The 21,864-nt window shown below is 32.8% G+C and overlaps 6 protein-coding genes and 1 long non-coding RNA gene across 8 annotated transcripts in view; 5 read left to right on the top strand and 2 right to left on the bottom strand.

Moving 5' to 3' along the window:
• LOC101507998 (uncharacterized) overlaps positions 1-1,232 on the top strand; it is a 2,677-nt gene extending 1,445 nt beyond the window's left edge. Inside the window, exons 2-3 of one of the 2 annotated variants that reach the window (XR_012161591.1) lie at positions 6-335; positions 1,022-1,232. Coding sequence is in view for 1 of the 2 variants with exons in the window: in XM_073364366.1 (XP_073220467.1) it covers positions 6-215 (210 nt within the window). In the remaining variant the exon portion in view is untranslated. Of the gene's footprint in view, positions 1-5; positions 571-1,021 lie in introns of those variants that run through there. The other variant, XM_073364366.1, reaches the window with a different exon arrangement.
• Positions 1,233-2,286: 1,054 nt separating this feature from the next.
• LOC101507673 (thioredoxin-like 2, chloroplastic) lies at positions 2,287-5,578 on the top strand. The gene is made up of 4 exons (XM_004513047.4): positions 2,287-2,649; positions 3,230-3,409; positions 4,262-4,426; positions 5,191-5,578. The coding sequence occupies exons 1-4, from the start codon at positions 2,476-2,478 to the stop codon at positions 5,320-5,322; spliced, it is 651 nt and encodes a 216-aa protein (XP_004513104.1). The 5' UTR covers positions 2,287-2,475; the 3' UTR covers positions 5,323-5,578.
• A 417-nt stretch (positions 5,579-5,995) lies between these two features.
• LOC101507361 (PRA1 family protein F2-like) lies at positions 5,996-7,059 on the top strand. The gene has a single exon (XM_004513046.4). It carries the CDS (start codon positions 6,401-6,403, stop codon positions 7,004-7,006), a length of 606 nt encoding a protein of 201 aa, XP_004513103.1. The 5' UTR covers positions 5,996-6,400; the 3' UTR covers positions 7,007-7,059.
• Positions 7,060-8,292: 1,233 nt separating this feature from the next.
• On the bottom strand, positions 8,293-9,421 carry LOC101507042 (cytidine deaminase 1). The gene has a single exon (XM_004513045.4). The coding sequence runs from the start codon at positions 9,296-9,298 to the stop codon at positions 8,399-8,401; it is 900 nt and encodes a 299-aa protein (XP_004513102.1). The 5' UTR covers positions 9,299-9,421; the 3' UTR covers positions 8,293-8,398.
• Positions 9,422-9,777: 356 nt separating this feature from the next.
• On the bottom strand, positions 9,778-11,703 carry LOC101506709 (cysteine proteinase COT44). Its single transcript, XM_004513044.4, has 2 exons — positions 11,235-11,703; positions 9,778-10,776 (listed from the first exon to the last, which is right to left on the bottom strand). The coding sequence occupies exons 1-2, from the start codon at positions 11,701-11,703 to the stop codon at positions 10,184-10,186; spliced, it is 1,062 nt and encodes a 353-aa protein (XP_004513101.1). The 3' UTR covers positions 9,778-10,183.
• Positions 11,704-14,176: 2,473 nt separating this feature from the next.
• Positions 14,177-16,780, top strand: LOC101506378 (uncharacterized). Its single transcript, XM_004513043.4, has 8 exons — positions 14,177-14,537; positions 14,632-14,699; positions 14,819-14,966; positions 15,060-15,140; positions 15,368-15,454; positions 15,620-15,705; positions 16,178-16,298; positions 16,539-16,780. Exons 1-8 carry the CDS (start codon positions 14,268-14,270, stop codon positions 16,614-16,616), a joined length of 939 nt encoding a protein of 312 aa, XP_004513100.1. The 5' UTR covers positions 14,177-14,267; the 3' UTR covers positions 16,617-16,780.
• Positions 16,781-20,471: 3,691 nt separating this feature from the next.
• On the top strand, positions 20,472-21,023 carry LOC105852726 (uncharacterized). The gene is made up of 2 exons (XR_001144647.2): positions 20,472-20,601; positions 20,842-21,023. It is a non-coding gene; the product is annotated as an uncharacterized lncRNA (long non-coding RNA).
• Positions 21,024-21,864: the final 841 nt, after the last annotated feature.

Here is a 21,864-nt window from a genome sequence, read left to right as displayed (position 1 = left end):
AAGAGTGTGGCGGTGCTCATGGTTATGATAATGCCTTTTTTTCAATGAGGACCATTTTTATTGGACATGGTCCTCAATTTGCTAGAGGGAGGAAGATACCATCCTTTCAGAATGTTGAGATTTATAACTTGATTACTTCTATACTCAACGTAAAAGGTGCTCCTAATAATGGTTCTGACTCATTTCCACAGTCTGTTCTTCTACCCTATGCTTAACAACGCTTGAAATTTGGTGGCTCTGGTTCTGAGGTGCTTGTCGTTGACACCATGTCCTTCATTCTCTAAGTGATGCTCGGAAATATGAAAAATGATGAAGAGAGGTTGCAGAAAGAAAAGGTATGGTATACCTGGATTCTTCTAGTTCTAGCCTCTAGGATTAAACTACTTTTACTTTGAATTGCTTTAACTTGTTTTGTATCTGTCGATTGATCAAGAACAGGTGTCATATACCTGTATTCTTCTACAATTGAATTGAACTACCTCCACTTTAATTTGGTTTAAGTTCTCGTATGTGCTGGTGGATCCTCTTTATTATTTCATAATTTCACATGAACGTGGCTTCTCTTTTCCATATGCAGGCCTCACTTAACTAACTAGCCTTACTTTCTGTGTTAAAAATAAAAGAGATTGTATATAGCATATATTAGGTTCTGGAATGATTCCTTCTCACATGCAGCATTTTCCATTTAGCTGATGTTGAGTTGTACAACAACTTCTCCTAATTCTTGTTTCCAAAATATCAACCTGTGATTTCTAGTAAGGCTAATTGAGCATTCTTGTTGGATGAGTAGTGACTAGTGAGAACCTACTGCAATGTAGACGGAGCATCTCTTTCAGATGTGTTTTTTCCATGGATAGACTCCGTTGTTTCTCTTATGGCAGATTCACTGAACATAACATTCTCCTTGTTCATTTTGAAAAAATTTCATTACGTCTTTAGATCATCTACTGTATTAGGCATTGCATTTGGTAACTAAACGTAGGAAGCAAATGACTCATGAATTAAAATTTTCTGTTTGCAGGGTGCTACGGCGCAATCGTTTGGTTCAATAATTTTCATTCTATTTCTCGGGATTTCTTAGTGCTTACATGGTGAAGCTGGATTACCATGTTGTCATTCTCATAAATTAGTACACCCTGAAATGTAAATGAAAATGATATGATAGTATTCATGACAATGTTTATTGAAAATCTGTAATGAAATCAAATTGCAGTAGTTCCTTTTGACTTTTATCTGCACTTTTATCTACTTCAATGCCTAGAAGTATGCACCACGAAACTGAGAGGCCAAAAATGCATATACATGGGAGGATCCTAACCCGCAAACTCCTGAGCTGGCTAAAAATGGCTGACGAAGATAGCAAACACTCTGTTGCTTTATCAATATCACGGACACCATATTTTCCTATAAAAAGAGTTGATAAATGGCTATTGGTCTTTTAATTTTAAAATGGTCGTGCAAGTAACTCAGATTTTTTCTTGGGCGATACTTTTCACCACACCTTCGCTTCTAAAAAACCTTTTCACACATTTTAAGAAGTATGCATCTGGTTTTTTAGATTCCTATTTGATTATGGTATCTCGACACCTAATTTTACCTCATTTATCCAACATACAAGTTACCACACAAAGAGCATTTAAACATTTTACTATGGTATTTTCCCTCATTTATTAATCTCTCCTAAATCTAACTCATATATTTCTCCACCTTCATTAACCATTGCATCGACAACCCAATGCCAATAAAGGTTCAATCTCCTCCCCATCCATCATAGTCGCGTCATTCATGGTGAATTAAATGCAAATCCTTTGTGGAACAAACTTAACCTTTCCCCTTTATCCTTTTCATAGTGAATTAAAAAAAGCAAATATAACAATCTTAAACATATTCATAAGTAAAAATTGCCACCGATTGGAAAATAAGTTTTTTACTATAAAAATATTATATTTTTTAATATCATTAAGCTTTCTTAGTTTAAATCTCATCCCCTACTTTAATTTAAAAATAATGAAAAGGGAAGGAAATGGTTTCTTCAACATCATTATTGGGGTCACAGTTCTAAGGTGAAGATAAATAACTCAAATAAAGAGAAGAGCTGTATGGGATCTTGATAAATAGAGATTTAGGGTATTTTTGGGTTTTTAAAATTTTGAGAAATAAAATAAATAGAGATTTAGGGATTTCAAGACAATTTGTTTGACTATGAAAAGAATTAAAATGAGGTGATTTAATTTTTTTTTTAAAAATTGTAGCAATTTAAAAATGAAGGAATTTGAGTTGAGGAAAAAATGAAAAGACATAAGGAAGAGTAGAGTGGGTGAGAGTCCGAGAAGCATTTAGTTCACACGATGTATCTTGGTTCTCTGAAAATAAATTCCCTATCTATCCACTCTTAACTCATCATCATCATCATCATCATCTATGTAATTATTCAACTCTTGTATCACAATCCCAACTCCTTCTGTTGCTGTGTAAATGGCACATACTCATATTCGATTACAATTTCAATTTCAATTTCAATCCCTCCGTCTCTCTTCTCCCTCTTTCTTCACTACTCTCCCTCCCAACAACCTTCTCTCTCTCCCTCCCTATTCTTCTTCTCCACCCCATTTCACACTCTCAAAACATCAACACTTGCTTCCTTTCAAGGTCACTTTTTCCCCTCTTTTTTATTTTCATTGCATGTCTTCCTCAATTAGCTCTTTAATTTACTAACTTTTTATCTTTATAACTATTACCTTCTTCTTCTTATTTTTTTATTTTTATTTTTCAACTCTGTTAGGACATGTACATGAATGTTACAAGTTCCATTTATTGCTTATTATTTTAATTATTCAATACTTTCTCTACATTTATGTATCAATGCTAATTGTTTCATTTTCTTTTCGCTTTTTATTAATCTCCACTTTTTTTATGTGTGACTCTTGGTTATATATAGTCAACACTTTTTTTTTACTATGTTCTTCAGTGTTACTCAATTCTATGGGATCTGGACTCTCTAACATTGACACCTTTAGTCAAATGTGTGTCCTAGTGTCTGAGTCATGTCGGACATGACTCAGACACTGACACCTTGATTATATTCAATTAATTCATTTTTTCAAATTATAACCAGTGTTGTGTTTCGTGTTTGGTGTATGTGTTAGTATCTGTGCTTCAGAGGTTACGGATTAGTACTAAAGTGTAGTGTTTTCTTCTCAAAGTTTTTGTTGGTTTTTACTCACTTCAGGTATGTGCAACTATTTCTGAAACTGGTCAGCCAAAATGGTGGGAAAAGAATGCACCAAACATGATTGACATTCACTCCACACAAGAATTTCTTAATGCTCTGAGTCAAGCTGGGGATAGACTAGTTATTGTTGATTTTTATGGGACTTGGTGTGCTTCTTGCCGAGGATTATACCCCAAGGTCCTCTTTCTTTGAGAATTCCCCTTTCCCTCTTTTACTTTCTGGTTGGTTTGTTTAAAATTTCATGCTCGGAACTAGTAAAATTATCCTCGATTTTTTATTCGTGATCATCTGAGAATCATATTGAGTAGTGGCCAGTGGTCTCTTCTGTTAGACGGTTTCAAATTTACTTATTTAGATGCATAGTACTCCATTTTATGCCATGCAGTTCCTTCTACTCAAATATGAATTTGAATAGGGTTTGTAGTTTGTGATACTGTTTGCAATTGTGATACTAATCTGCAAGTCTAAGTATTGATTTTTCTTTCCCTGACAAAGTATAACTTTTGACTCACATCACACAATTATTGAATAAATCATTGCACGGCTATCAGTTGAGAAGTCTCTGACCTGTTTGATTTTCATTTCCTGGTTTTCATTCATGATTAAAGACTACTACGTAAGAATCCCAATTGTCTGATTTATAATGGTGATTTTGTTTTCCGCTTTGGCGCTTACTGCATGTGAAGCATTAGGGGCTAAGAGAGAACTTAATCGACTAAATATTATTTGGATAAGACAGGGAAATATTGGTTTTTTTAGAAAATATTTGGATCCGTGTTGAGCAGCACACAAATGCACGGCAAACATGAAGTCACATATTGTAGCTTCCACAGTGAAATCAATTTGGACGTGATTCCAAACATAGCCTAAGACGTGAATGAAAATAAGTCTATTCACTGCTGGAATGTTTTCAAATTAGGATGGTATTTTTAAATTACTTAATATGTTTTTAATGTGCAGGCTGCTGAAATTATACTACAGCTTTCTTGTACCTGATGTTGAAATATCATTGTTTAATGACTTTGGCAGCTATGCAGAACAGCTGAAGAACACCCTGAAATTCTTTTCCTGAAAGTAAATTTTGATGAGAATAAGCCAATGTGCAAAAGTCTAAATGTTAAAGTACTTCCTTACTTCCACTTTTATAGAGGAGCTGAAGGGCAGCTGGAATCATTTTCATGTTCACTTGCCAAGGTAATTTTTACTATTTAGTTCCGGTCATGCTAAGCATATCTACTATCTAGCTTCATTTTAAGAGAATGACCCGTACCGTAGTGAGTTACTGCTTAGTGTCTATTCTTTTTTTTAATGGCAAAATGTTAGTGTAGTTAATAGTATGCTCAGGGTAGGGATCAAACCCTTAACTCTCCCATCTCAACCACCAAACCAACTTTATATTTCCGATTAGTGTCTAGTTTGAAGTTTGAACCCAGGAAATGTTTATGCTGAAACATATCTTCCCTTTTTTCTAAACATTATTATATACTATATGACACAGAATTATATGGGAAAAAACTGCAAAAGTGCATAAAACTGTTGAATAATGCTTTACAATTTTGCTGAGTTTCTGTGTAGGCATACTGCATAATTGTACAGCAATTACACATGTTCACTTACGTATGTTCACTTACATATTTTCCTTATTAAAGACTAGAAATGCGTAGCTCAGATGCTTATAGGGAAACAAAAGAATGATGGTGGATATAGATAAGTGTTGTCAAAAAGCCCTATAGTGACACTATAGCATAGTGGAATTTGAACGAATCACTATTGATCCGCGATATGTTATTTAGTACAAAGTGTTGTTAAATAGCCGCTATTGCGGCGCTACAGCACAATAGCACGGCGGAATTTGAACAAACTGTTATTTTCTGTGATCCGCAATTGATAACACTATGTAGATGCTTACAATAGGTGATATAATTTAATAGGCTAATGGTTTGTTTTGAACATTACAGTTTCAAAAAATAAAGGACGCCATCAAAACACATAACACAGCTCGATGTAGCATCGGTCCTCCAAAGGGAATTGGTGATTTGCTTCTTGAACCTTCCTCTGCTCCCAAGGATAAACCACCAGAATCTGTTTAATTTTCTTACTACCTTCATCCATGCATATGTAGCTTATATGTTTGTAACCGATTTGGAAGCTGTGGTCCAGAAAGACTTATGATGTTAAGGTTATGTGTAATTTGTATATTTACCCTTCTTTTTTTCCTCCTGTTTTAGAAGGATATTAAGCAGAATTTGTCTATTCTGTTTCATTCTTGATCATTCATTAGCTGATTGTAATCATGTACTTGAAAACTTCAGAGAAAATGACAGACATGTTAGGTCTTAAGTTGTATTTATTTGTGCATCTGTAAGCTGAATACCACTTGTTATGGTTTCATTCTTTCGCTAATTCAGTAGTCAGACAGTCAAAGAAGTTATTAATTTAACTCTTCATTTTTATTATTATAATTAATTAACATATCTGTTATGTTACAAAAACTCTGTTCTTGATGAATTTATTGTGACAATATATTAATAATCTTAAATTATGTTGAGTGATCATCAATAAAGTTAAGCATGAATCTAAGTTTACATTATTAATAATATTTATAAGTGTGATATTGATGATTGTTAGAAGCCTGAGGTGTCAACCTGACTGAGATCTCTTTCCTCAATAATGATGTTTTTGCTATAACGATGTTTATGTTTTTGCATGCTCTTCTAGTTTCTCTAAAATAAATAAATACTTACATAGTTTACCCTCCTAAATATATGTTTTCTCTTATTCTCTCTTATATATTAGAATTATAACTTGCTATCAAATAAGTGGTTGAATGTTATTTATTTTATTTAAAAAAAAAAGATGATTAACATGGATTGTATGGAGATCCATAGCATTTGGGTTTGTTAGGGATGTAAGTAGGAGTCTTAAAAAAAAAATGTCCTCTCTGAATATTCTCAGGTCCATTAAAAAAACGTAACATATGGTTTATATATGAATGTTGAATTGAATTGAATTTAAATCCTATAATTAATCTTTTCTATACACATGATCTCTTTACTCAGTCAAACATTCTCATACTTTGAGATCTCATACCAAAGAAGAAGCTAACAACCAAATTACATTCACTTTCACTTTGTATCATTCCTTGTTCTCCACATCTCTGTAAGAAAAATGACTACGTATGGAACAATCTCAGAAGACGACGACATTCCATCAAATCCAAACTTACTATACGTTTCGCAGGCCAAAGATCGCATCCAGGCTGGTCTAGGCGTAACAAGACCATGGAAAGAATTGATCCAATCTTCTCATTTCAAATTTCCATCTTCCTTCTACGGTACCATTCAAAGAATCAACACGAATGCCAAACACTTTCGCGCAAATTACGTGATCATCATATTGTTTGTTCTTTTCCTTAGCTTACTAGGACACCCCATTTCATTAATCATACTAATTGTGATGATGATTGCATGGTTGTACTTATATTTCCTAAGACCTACACCTTTAGTGATTTTGAGGTTTCAAATTGATGAGAGATTGGTGGTTATATCATTGTTGTTGATCACAATTGGTTTGCTTGTTCTAACGGATGTAACACATAATGTGGTAGTGGGTATGTGTGTTGCTTTAGGAGTTGTTTTGATCCATGCTGTGTTGAGAGAAACTGAGGATCTTTTCACTTTGGATGAAGATGTAGGGATTGTAAGGGGTGTTAGAGAGGTTATCAAAGTCCCTCTTAGACAACCTGGTTCCTCTTCTTTTACTTTGCCTCCTTAATTACTACCAATTTGTGCTATATAGAATCAACAACAAATCTATATTCCACATTTCTTGTTACTTCCATTCTTGTTTAATTGGTTGATTCATATTTATACAATATATTCATTCTAAATTGGATTCACTTTGTTGTCATTAATTGTTTTCTTTGAAATTATTTTCATAGTTTTTTTCTTCTTTTTTTGTAATCATGATATTTGGGCGAAATATTTATCTATTTTACTAATGACTAATCTCTATTAAGAAATCTGACCGATCACTTTTATTGGGATCTCTCCTTTCAACTATTTTTTCATTCATAAAATTTAAATGTAAGACTTTACTCAAACAATTCAAGGCTAATTTCACATAAACTATATTATTAATTTTTTTTTATCATAAACTATCTTGTTATATATATATATATATATTTTTTTTAAAGTGAAGAATATTATTTACATTCATTGCGGTTAAAACAAGAATTCAAAATATATGGTCCAGTCACTAAGATTCCTATAATAGAAATGATTTATGCATATATATCTAAACATAGGTGACTTGTAAAGATTAGAATTTTGAACCTCTACCACGTCATTCTCCTACTAAGATTCCTTATATTATTTTTGTTTTACAAAAAAAATATTTGCAAACCTTCTCCCTAAATGTACAATTCTCGGATTCTTCACACTACAACCTACCCAACAAATATTCTACAATTCAATATATCCATCTAAATATTATATTAATATATCTATGGTTTAAATGGCATTGACCCAAAACTAATCGATATTTTGATTGGTACAAATTATAGACCACCTAAAACGTCATCTTTAAACAGGATGACAGTGATACCAACTATTTCCAAAAAGTAACTTAAGAAAAGACTTTTAAACATATTTCGCAGTTTTGCACTATAGGATTGTGCTCTCAAAGATATGGAATGGAACCATTCTTAATCGGAAATAGATTTCATTCTGTTGTTACTATAGTTAGTGATCTACATCGTAATAAGATTGAGTGATTGAGATTTTCTATACTATAATTTTATATTTTAACCCAACAATTTATTGACAAGATTGAAATAAATTTGGCTTTTTTCTACAAACATTTTTATTTGCTTCCGTTGCCGACTCGATAGTTTAAAAGGTTTAACAGTTGTTGATTTGTCGACCCCATGAATTCATGTGTCTAATTGTGTACAATCCAAATCCATCTTAGAAAAAGATTAAAGAACTTGTATCACTATTAGGTCGTTGATCTCTTGATATGTTTTGCTTATTTATATACTTATCAAAACCAAAAAAACATTAATAAAAAAAGGGATCATATCATATTATATTATTAATATTATACACCATATCCATGATAAGAACTCCCAATGATACAGATCCACTCAAATAAATAAAATATGAATTAGGGTTTTTTGTTGGAAATGCAAAGGAAAATGTTGAAACGACAGTGAGGGGAAATTGAACTAAGCAACAACTTAGCAGTATGCTCCTGTTTCACCACCGCATCATCTTTCTCCACCAACACCGCTTCCACCAATTCCCCATACTCTCCGCCACCATTTCCGGCACCGGTGATAAACGCAACAATAGCAGCCTGAACCGGTCCCACACTAGGATTATAAGCAGCAGATTCCATATAAGATCCTTTATAAACATTACCGCGTGAATCCAACAAAGCAACACCAGAAGGAGATTCACTGTACGGTGCATGAGAATCGTTCGCAGCTTCCAGAGCCGCTACCTTCAACTTCGAAATCGAAATCGAAGATTCATTATAACCGTTGGATTGAGTTTCAATTTCGCGAAAAGATAAATCGTTGTTGCGAGGCTCTAAGAGAAGAGGAGCGTGTTTAGGAAGAAGATCGTGAGGACCGAAAGGATGAGATAGGAATTCAGAGAGAGATTTGAATTTTGGATCGGATTCGGAGGTTATGAGAAGTCGAATATCGGAGGCGTTGCGGATTTCTTGGAGGAACTGACGGCAATGGCCGCAAGGTGCGGCGGAGACGGCGAAATATTGAAGATGTGTCTCTTTGTTGAGAGAGAGATTTGTTAAGAGGAACTGTTCGGCGTGGATTGTGTGGTGAAAGGGAAGGTCTGGGAATTCGACGTTGACGCCGATGAAGATCCGGCCGGAAACTCCGACTCCGACGGCGGCTACGTGGAATTTGGAGATGGGAACACGGGCCAGAGGTTGGGCCGATTTGACGAGGGTGGGGAGTAGTTGTGCTAGGGTTAAGCCCAATGATTGGGCCATCGATTTTGCTTCTGATGCTTCTATAACGAATCTCTGTTCCTCCATATTTCCTTTATTGCACACTTTTTTTTAAGAGATGTGTTTTTGTTTGTTCACAGAAATGTGGAGTAGAAGGGGGAAGGAAAACGGTAGTTTTTATGTTCATTTATAGATCGGATGGGATAATATGCCAGCTGCTACTACCAATAATTTGAGATTATTTTTATATTGTTTTTGTTTTTCATATACATTTTACATTTTAATGATTATTATAAATGTAAACAATAAAATTTCCTTATAATGATTATATTCAACTTTTAAACCCAAAGGTGGCGAATGCAAAATTACTTACATAAGTGTTTTTCTCTAAGAGAATCTAAAAAAATTGTTTGTTTGAGCTTGAAATCTACTTCTTTGTGTTTGTCAGTATATTGCAACGTCTACTTCTAATTGTTAGGATAAATCATCACCTTTAAATAATTTTTAAATAATCAAAATAAAATAATTTTTAAAAGATATAATTTATTTAAAGTAATATGTGAATACAATAACGTCAGATATATATTAAAGTAACATTGTAGTTCATTATGTTTATGTATATATCTATTAAATTAAAAATGTCACTTTCTACTTCACTTGTTTTTTTGTCTCACACGACAAAAATATAGTTGAGTGAAGGATAGACTAATATTGGTGGGATACATCCTCAAACCCAATAATTGAAAAATATCACATACATGTGACTGGGAATTGGTGAAAGATATGGACGCAATGTTTTTTCCATTCACAAATAAATTTAAGTCACATAAAGCTCCTACCAATGTCTAATATAAATCGGCAATAATATCATAAATGCAATTTTAAAAATATAAAATTGATTTTAATTAATTCTTTTTATATGACATAATTATTTGAGGTTGTGTTAATCAATTTTGAAAATATGATGCATGCTTAATGCTTGACAGGGTATGTAGCATCCATGGCAATGCCGCAAGTGCCATCTTTATCAGTAATATCACGCTTCATCCTAACATAACCAGATTCACCCCAGTCATTTGCCCATGAATTCTTGACAAGCCAATACTTTTCACCACTTTCTTCTCCATACCCAACTATTGTCATCCCATGATTGAGATCCTTTCCACAACTTCCAGAGAAGATACCTTTTGAATAAAACTGAAATGCATAACCTCCAGCGTCAGTTGCAACTGACACAGGCTGATAACAAACTGCAGCTTTTAGCATTTTCTCGTTGCCAGCAGGTACGCTTTCGTAACCGTTTATTGTTACAACATGCTTTTCAGCTTTTGCCTTATTACATTTACCATCTGTTCCTTCATAAGGATAATCTTTAGAACTGTCCAGCCCTCCATGCTTTTTTATGTAGCTGAAGGCTATTTCCATGTCGCCACCTTCGCACCCTTCGTTCCCGCTTTTAGTATCACAATCTATCAGCTCTTGTTCTGACAGAGAAACCAACTTTCCTGTTTTTATCTTGTTGATGCCTTCCACAGCTGCCACTGCTGAGAACGCCCAACAACTTCCTGTGTCAAGTTTGATACCTTCATGTCAGTTCAAAACAAATTTTTCTAAAATGTTTGAGCATAATCTCTAGCTAGCAAGCTAGCTCAGGCATTAGATAAACATCAAAAGACTTCAAATATTCTTAGATATAACTATTAGATTAATTTATCCGGCTAATTTCATATTAGAAAGGTTTCATATTAATTTTGTATAGACTCAACGTTTAGTTGTATACGGAACTGAAACCTCTACAATTGGATACATGAGGTGCAATTCTGATCATGTGATTAGTTATTTTATGGCATGTTTTTATGTTTTCTTTTCCTGTAAAGCAAATTTTTAAATGGCTGTAATCTTCTACAATTGAAATTTAACTGCAATCTTTTATGTATGTGTTTGTATTTTTTCTTGGTATATTAGCAGCTAAGTTCTGTACTATCTGATAGGATGAACAAACTTGATTTGTAATAAAGTTTACCGCAACGGCCTTGATCTTTGACATGTGTAACGGCACCTTTCTTCCTCCAATCTATATTTTTTGGCAGATCACCATGTTGATGATACATGAATTCTGTCTCTACACGCAACCGCGGTAGATAACCAAGATAGGTGCTTTTGAACTCTTCATTTGTAAGATCTGCGAACCTGTTGTCTGTGAGCTTGTAAGAATAGTTTTGAGAGTTGTAGAACTCTATAAACTCAACATTTGATTGGTAAATGTCGAAACGAACTTCAAATTCTTCTCTGTTTCTGTAATGTCGTCCGTGCCGTTTCAACCAGGTCTCATACCTCTTCTTCATGACTTCTGGATCAGTTGAAACATTTTTGTGCATTGCAGGATATGCACTTGCTGTTATCCATAGATTGCATATGACAGCAAAGCTTAATGTTAGTGTTATAGTTGTCTTCATGGCTGTGTTCTTAGTGTGTATGGTGAATGATAGCATTAGTTTTCATGCATTGATATTTATTATATCATAAATAAACAAGAGACATTAGTTCTTAATGTCTTGTTTGTTTTATTTATTTATGCATGTTCGTTTCTGTTTAGATTTTAGAGACGTTTCCATTGCATATATATTTACTTGTGAGTTTTAGCAAGACAAGAATTATGTATCTCATTTTCTGTTCATGATCATAATTAAGACGTACAGGTCTTGTTTTGCATTTCCTCAATTTGGGCAGTTTCATTTGGTGTGAATGATTTGGAATGTAAACTTCACAAGAATCTCATTCGTTATTATTTCTAAATATTATTTCTTAAAACTTCATAAGTTTTTGGTTGTTGGTATCAAACCTTTCCTTAGTTTTAAACTTAAATAGTTTATAAATTTAAATTTTAATACATTCTATCAAATTAGAGGTTTGGTTCTTCGTGCTTGGTAAGAATACTTTTTTTGTAAAGTTGGTACAAACAATTTTTGAACCAAGTGCAGTGAGGATATTTGTGTTCCTTCAAAAAGATATAAAAACTATAAAAAAAAATAGTCTTTTGCAGAAATCATGACTTGACTTGCTTAATAAACGTAATTACTTGTTTATTATGTGATAATATTATAAATACCTAGATTATTATATTTAACTTATTCATAATTTATGTTACCTCAAAATAAATAGTCATTAATACAAATCTTTGTAACAAATACAGTTAAAGGATAATTGTTCTTTATTTGTTTGTTTTTATTATAATCAAAACATCAATTAGAGGATTGCATCTAAAACCACTTTAATTTGCACTAACAACTACAACCATGTCTACTTATTAATTCTAATATATTTTTCTTAAACCTTTTAATACTGTTTCTTAGAAATGTTTATACTGCTGCATTGAATAATTTGTTATTGCAGGTGAGGGTTGGAGGCCTTATTGTAATTGTTAATGTCTTTTGGCAAGGAAAAGTTGTAGGTCCATTGGTAAAAAAATTATTTCATGTATTCCTTTATTCCCTGTTAAATGACCTTGACTTCCAATGTTTTATTTGCCAAGTAAGTGACTCTAAAGCTTTTGGTATTAGAAATTGTAATCAACGTTTCATGGAAGACAAACATGTAAAGTATCAGTAGGGTGGGTTTATACAATTTTTTTTTAATTACTAATAGACTTTCATGACCCCATATAAGTCACTGCATGTTCTTAGAACATGAAGACAGATATTAAGATAGAAACCAAAATTGAGTTCTTATGTTGGTGGGTTGCAAAATTAGGCATGTTTCATATAAAATTTGGTAGCATTTGGATCATGTTTTATGCACATGCAATGAGTTTTGATTTTAAAACACCACTTTTCTATGTTGTCATGAAATCTTATAATGTGAACAAGTAATGTATTAATTTGTTCTCTAATAAATAAATACTAGTATATAGTTAGTCTCAAGTTTATGATATGATGTCTAATTGTATTGCTCAAGTTCTATAATAGTTAATATATTGCTTTACAAAGATCAATATTAATATGTTTGTATTTTATTGAAATGAATATCTAATTTGCGACAGCGTTATCATTCTACCATTTAATTTCTCTACTTGAACTGTTAAACAAACTTTATATCTTGACAAAATGTTATTAATGACATGAGTTGAATTTGTTTCTTAAAAAAATTTATGCTAGTATGTATGTAGTTGGTGTAAGCTTGCAGCTTGCAAGCAATATTATTATTATTATATATATCCCGATTGATACGTTGCTTGTTCTTTTGTGATTAAATGTTTGTAACATCGTGGTCCACGGTCCCTAAGTGAAGTGTTACGTCCTGATAGATCCACCATACCTAATCAATCACCCACAAAATCTAAGGTTTACATATATTGGATATGATGGTAGCAAGGTAGTAATCTCTCAAAGTCTCAACACACTTGGCATTCCATATATTTTTTCTAGTTGTAAACTAGGAAGTCTAGAACTTATTCTGGTTTTAGGTTCGAATTGTTATAGAGATCTACTAAAAATTATAGTCTTGTTTGTAAATACATATCATACAGAAAAGATCATGAATGGTCATCTTCCCCGTGTTTTTGTTTCAGTGCCTCTAAAATATACTACTGAAAGTTAAGATTCAATAGTATATTAGAAGTGAGAATTCTATAAAAAAAAAATAAAAATAAAATGTACCCAAAAAAAACTCAAAAATTTCACTCTATGCCCCATATGACCATATTTATACTCCTACCCCAATATTTAATACAAACTATCTATTTTAACTTTTTTTTTAAATAATAATTTTTTTCTACCCTACTAAATTTAACTTGGGTTATGGAACCAAAACTATTTTCAAATTTATCAGAATACAAACATATACCAAAAAAACATAAAATTTGATTTTTATTTAAAAAAAAAGGTCAAATTGAATTTATAATTTTATTAAAATATGGTGGTAGAAGTATAAATTTGGGAGGCAGCAAGATCTAGTGTGTAGTAGGCCCTCGGGGCAGCCCAATATTGATGAAAGAAGTATGAGGATAAGAAGGCAGGCACGTAATGTGCATGTAAATCACTCATTCACTTATGAATGAATGATCCTATTAACTCACTTGTACCAAACTTGTAACATATTCATGAATATGACCAATTTTGTTGGACTTAGATTACCACTTTGTTATTGTTCTTGTTCTTGTTCTTTATTAAACAATTGCAGTAGAGTGAATAAAGCTCCTCGTCGCATTTTATTGAGCTTTGGAGCATCTTCATTCTTCTCTCACTTTGTTCCTATGTCTCTTTCTATTTCTGGTGTCAAATCTTTCATTGCATCTGCCAGAATAACCGCTGGTCCTTCTGTCGATCAGGTCTCTTCCTTTTTTCATTCCATTTTTCTATTTTCATTCTAATCATATTCATATTCATTATTCATTATTCATTATTCATTATTCCCTTTTCTAGATACTCAACAATGTTCAATGGCCACAACACTTCCCCTTTAAAGACCAGGATTTCCAGCGCTATGATGAGTAATTCAGTTTTATTATTCACTAAACAACAATTATATAGCTAACAAGTATAAATAAGGCTCTGTTTGGTAAAAATTAGCTCATAACTGTTAGTTTATATCAGAATTTATTTTCATTAGGTCATCAGATTCTGTGTTCTATGAAGCACCTCGATTCGTAACACACATTGATGACCCTGCAATTGCTGCTTTAACAAAGTATTACTCAAAGGTTTTCCCACCTACCAACACTCCTGGAGTAACCATTTTGGATATGTGTAGCAGTTGGGTGAGACATACATTTGCTACTCTTAGTTATTACTCACTTTCTTTTCATTAGCATTGCATACGCGTATTTTCGTAAATCTTCACTTTGCATTAGGTCAGCCATTTTCCATCAGGATATAAGCAAGAACGAGTTGTCGGATTAGGCATGAATGAGGAAGAACTCAAGAGGAACCCGGTAAGAAAATCCTCTTTCTGTTTTTTGTGGTGGTTGGATTAGGCTTTTAGTTTTAGAATTGAATTTGGTACCTTAAGATTACTTTTCTAGATTGATTTTTCATACATGTTCAAGATAATTCAATTCTAAAGTAATGACATGGCTGCATTTCAAGATTCTTAATGTTTCTAATCTGCAAGAGAAACATGGCTGGCATTACTAATAGAAGTTGTATGTTACTGCTGTAGGTCCTCACCGAGTATGTCGTACAAGACTTAAATGAGAACCCTACACTCCCATTTGAAGATAATTCTTTCAACATCATCACTAATGTGGTAAAATGCCTCTTCACATATTTAATTTTGGTGCTGGAAACTAGTGCAAGTGGTGCATGTTTTTGGTTGATACTTGTTTGGATTGGGTTATTAATATTGTGTCTGAGTTCTTGCTTAGCATAGAATTCAGCCATTCAAAGTGTTAAAATTGGATATGCCTTGCAGGTTAGTGTTGATTACCTAACAAAGCCTCTTGATGTTTTCAAAGAGATGAGAAGGACTCTCAAACCAGGTGGATTGGCCATAATGAGGTGACAAACTTGCCAACTATCATTTTGGAATTGCTTCATAATAGTATTTCTGTAAAATCTAATAATTGAAAGAAAATTTTGTATGACTTATTCACTTTCCTACAAATTCATCAGAACTTTTTTGGAACCTTCTAACAATCCAGTGTCTAGAATCAATATACTATTCCTTGTTAAGAAATTACAGATATGAAGTGCTGCATTTTATACTCATCTTAATGATTTTACCAGTTAACTTAACATTTATAAACAATTTCACATTGTAAAGGATACAATTTCTATTGTGGTTCACAACTTTATACCATGTACAATTTCACACTGAAAAGGACACAGTTTCAGTTATGTTTCACAATTTTATAGCACTTCATCTTTTCAGTAATAACATTTCTCTATTTTACAATGTTATATCTATTATTGGTCTTGTATATCTTACAATATCCTACTCAACTAAGGATGATTTTATCGATGATTCCAGCTTCTCAAACCGATGCTTCTTTACAAAGGCCATTTCTATATGGACTTCAACTGGAGATGCTGATCACGTTATGATTGTTGGGTCGTATTTTCATTATGCTGGAGGATTTGAACCTCCTCAGGTAAATCTCACTGATATTTTCCCATTTTGTTGGTACAAACTTCAGTTATAACATACTAAATAGTATGGTTTAAGGTACTGCTGAAGGGTAATTAATTCAACCTCTTGTTTTCCCTATATATTAAACAGAATTTTCTTTTACTAGTCATGAAACAAATATGAAAGCCTCTACAATGTTGTATATGATGTTATCATGTGACAGTGTTACCAATGCTGAGGCCAATGTCTTTTCTTTTTGTAGGCTGTGGATATATCTCCAAATCCCGGACGCTCTGATCCCATGTATATCGTTTACTCTAGGAAGCTCTCTACCACTTAAGAGAAATATGAACTGAGAATTTGTAGCAGTGTATTTACCTATCAACAGTTACTTTGATGAAGAATTTGTTCATGTTGTACGTCAATGAATTTGTTCATGTTGTACGTCAAAGATCGCATAATAGTAATAAATTAAAAAAATCACTACAATTTGAACATGGATAAGAGAGAAAAGTGTTTTGAAACTTGAATATGATCATAGATAGAGGCACTTTGGGCATTTGGTTGAATTTAATGTGTCTAGGGGGTGTGACTAGAATGATGAGGGGGTGTTATTAAATTAAATGTGTTTTGAAAACAATTCATATGTGGGCTCAGTAAACATAGGTTTGAACATTTTCCTTTTGATTAAACTAGTTTTTTAGGCTTTGATTAAACTTTGTAGAGAATTTTAAGTAGCTTTTTGTAACAAAAAATATTATAATTAGGTTTCTAATACTCTATAATTTATAATTAGATCCTAAATTTAAAAATCTAATTATAAATTATTCAAATTTTAGGGACAAAATTAAAATCTTTAAGTTTAAAGATTTATTTAGAAATCATCAACTAATTTAGAGACTTTTTCGATGAATCCACATCATCAAACCACATGTTAATGACATCTCAAGCACAAAACATCTTACAAAACATCCTACCACCAGGTCACATCACGAACATCATTGATCTATAGTTCAAAACACGAGGCATATACTTCATTGCTATTAATTCTTTTCTTTTCCATCTAGAAACAATTTAGGTGATAAATTATTATCACACTTTAGACAAGCCGTTTGAATTGAGCAAGTATAAGCTAAAATGTTGTTTATCTCCCTCGTCAATTCAAAATTGTTGAGGTCTCCTTCCCTGCCCATGCAGCTTAATAGAGCGTCGGAAAAAGCGGAAATGCATTCTCGAAATATTCTTTTACTGTCGTATGAAACTTGATTTCTGTCAGACGAGGAAATAAAGCATATTCGTTTCCACTGTGTTCCATTGTCTTCACTTTCAAAATCTGCTTCACTTTGAAAATGTGGAACTTCGCCTAACCCTCTTGGCCTATCGAGTAGCTTTTGAAAATCTGTAAAATCTGAAATAACGCCAAACCCTCTTCTTGGCTTACAGAGTACCTGTTGTTTTATCGATTTAAAAAACCCACCACTATAGCAACAATCCATTGTCACTGTTAAAAATATTGAATCCGGTAACAAGACCGCACAAGAATTTAAATCTTTTTCTGCAAAGAAAATGAAATAATTTAAATGATATCCAGACATTGAAACATAAATTCAATAAAATTTATTAATTTGCGTAAGTACCAGTAATAACAGTAGGAAGAATACTACACTCTGAGTTTCCACAGAACATGTACAATAGATTGTGTTATGTGAAATATGCCGAACTTTTGAAACTTTCATTGATTAAATCATTGATTAAATCATATGGGTTTCAAGAAGAAAATATTATCTTTGTGACGGATAACGGTCCGTATCTTATCAACCGTTCACAATGTATAATGAACGATTTGAATTGAAGGACATGCTACATAATTCTATGTCGGGCGATCATATCCTATTCTACTTCTCAGGGCATGGTTCACGCAATGAACATGATATGCGATCATATCTTTTCAGTAATAACATTTCTCTATTTTACAATGTTATATCTATTATTGGTCTTGTATATCTTACAATATCCTACTCAACTAAGGATGAATGATTCCAGCTTCTCAAACCGATGCTTCTTTACAAAGGCCATTTCTATATGGACTTCAACTGGAGATGCTGATCACGTTATGATTGTTGGATCGTATTTTCATTATGCTGGAGGATTTGAACCTCCTGAGGTAAATCTCACTGATATTTTCCCATTTTGTTAGGACAAACTTCAGTTATAACATACTAAATAGTATGGTTTAAGGTACTGCTGAAGGGTAATTAATTCAACCTCTTGTTTTCCCTATATATTAAACAGAATTTTCTTTTACTAGTCATGAAACAAATATGAAAGCCTCTACAATGTTGTATATGATGTTAGCATGTGACAGTGTTACCAATGCTGAGGCCAATGTCTTTTCTTTTTGTAGGCTGTGGATATATCTCCAAATCCCGGACGCTCTGATCCCATGTATATCGTTTACTCTAGGAAGCTCTCTACCACTTAAGAGAAATATGAACTGAGAATTTGTAGCAGTGTATTTACCTATCAACAGTTACTTTGATGAAGAATTTGTTCATGTTGTACGTCAATGAATTTGTTCATGTTGTACGTCAAAGATCGCATAATAGTAATAAATTAAAAAAATCACTACAATTTGAACATGGATAAGAGAGAAAAGTGTTTTGAAACTTGAATATGATCATAGATAGAGGCACTTTGGGCATTTGGTTGAATTTAATGTGTCTAGGGGGTGTGACTAGAATGATGAGGGGGTGTTATTAAATTAAATGTGTTTTGAAAACAATTCATATGTGGGCTCAGTAAACATAGGTTTGAACATTTTCCTTTTGATTAAACTAGTTTTTTAGGCTTTGATTAAACTAGTTAGAGAATTTTAAGTAGCTTTTTGTAACAAAAAATATTATAATTAGGTTTCTAATACTCTATAATTTATAATTATATCCTAAATTTAAAAATCTAATTATAAATTATTCAAATTTTAGGGACAAAATTAAAATCTTTAAGTTTAAAGATTTATTTAGAAATCATCAACTAATTTAGAGACTTTTTCGATGAATCCACAGCATCAAACCACATGTTAATGACATCTCAAGCACAAAACCACATGTTAATGACATCTCAAGCACAAAACATCTTACAAAACATCCTACCACCAGGTCACATCACGAACATCATTGATCTATAGTTCAAACCACGAGGCATATACTTCATTGCTATTAATTCTTTTCTTTTCCATCTAGAAACAATTTAGGTGATAAATTGTTATCACACTTTAGACAAGCCGTTTGAATTGAGCAAGTATAAGCTAAAATGTTGTTTATCTCCCTCGTCAATTCAAAATTGCTGAGGTCTCCTTCCCTGCCCATGCAGCTTAATAGAGCGTCGGAAAAAGCGGAAATGCATTCTCGAAATATTCTTTTACTGTCGTATGAAACTTGATTTCTGTCAGACGAGGAAATAAAGCATATTCGTTTCCATTGTGTTCCATTGTCTTCACTTTCAAAATCTGCTTCACTTTGAAAATGTGGAACTTCCCCTAACCCTCTTGGCCTATCGAGTAGCTTTTGAAAATATGTAAACTCTGAAATAGCGCCAAACCCTCTTCTTGGCTTACAGAGTACCTGTTGTTTTATCGATTTAAAAAACCCCGCCACTATAGCAACAATCCATTGTCACTGTTAAAAATACCGAATCCGGTAACAAGACCGCACAAGAATTTAAATCTTTTTCTGCAAAGAAAATGAAATAATTTAAATGATATCCAGACATTGAAACATAAATTCAATAAAATTTATTAATTTGCGTAAGTACCAGTAATAACAGTAGGAAGAATACTACACTCTGAGTTTCCGCAGAACATGTTCAATAGATTGTGTTATGTGAAATATGCCGAACTTTTGAAACTTTCATTGATTAAATCATATGGGTTTCAAGAAGAAAATATTATCTTTGTGACGGATAACGGTCCGTATCTTATCAACCGTTCACAATGTATAATGAACGATTTGAATTGAAGGACATGCTACATAATTCTATGTCGGGCGATCATATCCTATTCTACTTCTCAGGGCATGGTTCACGCAATGAACATGATATGCGATCATATCTTTTCAGTAATAACATTTCTCTATTTTACAATGTTATATCTATTATTGGTCTTGTATATCTTACAATATCCTACTCAACTAAGGATGAATGATTCCAGCTTCTCAAACCGATGCTTCTTTACAAAGGCCATTTCTATATGGACTTCAACTGGAGATGCTGATCACGTTATGATTGTTGGGTCGTATTTTCATTATGCTGGAGGATTTGAACCTCCTCAGGTAAATCTCACTGATATTTTCCCATTTTGTTAGGACAAACTTCAGTTATAACATACTAAATAGTATAGTTTAAGGTACTGCTGAAGGGTAATTAATTCAACCTCTTGTTTTCCCTATATATTAAACAGAATTTTCTTTTACTAGTCATGAAACAAATATGAAAGCCTCTACAATGTTGTATATGATGTTATCATGTGACAGTGTTACCAATGCTGAGGCCAATGTCTTTTCTTTTTGTAGGCTGTGGATATATCTCCAAATCCCGGACGCTCTGATCCCATGTATATCGTTTACTCTAGGAAGCTCTCTACCACTTAAGAGAAATATGAACTGAGAATTTGTAGCAGTGTATTTACCTATCAACAGTTACTTTGATGAAGAATTTGTTCATGTTGTACGTCAATGAATTTGTTCATGTTGTACGTCAAAGATCGCATAATAGTAATAAATTAAAAAAATCACTACAATTTGAACATGGATAAGAGAGAAAAGTGTTTTGAAACTTGAATATGATCATAGATAGAGGCACTTTGGGCATTTGGTTGAATTTAATGTGTCTAGGGGGTGTGACTAGAATGATGAGGGGGTGTTATTAAATTAAATGTGTTTTGAAAACAATTCATATGTGGGCTCAGTAAACATAGGTTTGAACATTTTCCTTTTGATTAAACTAGTTAGAGAATTTTAAGTAGCTTTTTGTAACAAAAAATATTATAATTAGGTTTCTAATACTCTATAATTTATAATTATATCCTAAATTTAAAAATCTAATTATAAATTATTCAAATTTTAGGGACAAAATTAAAATCTTTAAGTTTAAAGATTTATTTAGAAATCATCAACTAATTTAGAGACTTTTTCGATGAATCCACAGCATCAAACCACATGTTAATGACATCTCAAGCACAAAACATCTTACAAAACATCCTACCACCAGGTCACATCACGAACATCATTGATCTATAGTTCAAACCACGAGGCATATACTTCATTGCTATTAATTCTTTTCTTTTCCATCTAGAAACAATTTAGGTGATAAATTGTTATCACACTTTAGACAAGCCGTTTGAATTGAGCAAGTATAAGCTAAAATGTTGTTTATCTCCCTCGTCAATTCAAAATTGTTGAGGTCTCCTTCCCTGCCCATGCAGCTTAATAGAGCGTCGGAAAAAGCGGAAATGCATTCTCGAAATATTCTTTTACTGTCGTATGAAACTTGATTTCTGTCAGACGAGGAAATAAAGCATATTCGTTTCCACTGTG

This window comes from Cicer arietinum, chromosome 8, assembly GCF_000331145.2.
Source record: "Cicer arietinum cultivar CDC Frontier isolate Library 1 chromosome 8, Cicar.CDCFrontier_v2.0, whole genome shotgun sequence".
Taxonomy (NCBI): Eukaryota; Viridiplantae; Streptophyta; class Magnoliopsida; order Fabales; family Fabaceae; genus Cicer; species Cicer arietinum.
Note: the sequence above shows the minus strand (reverse complement) of the source record. Positions and strands in the feature narration are given on the sequence as shown.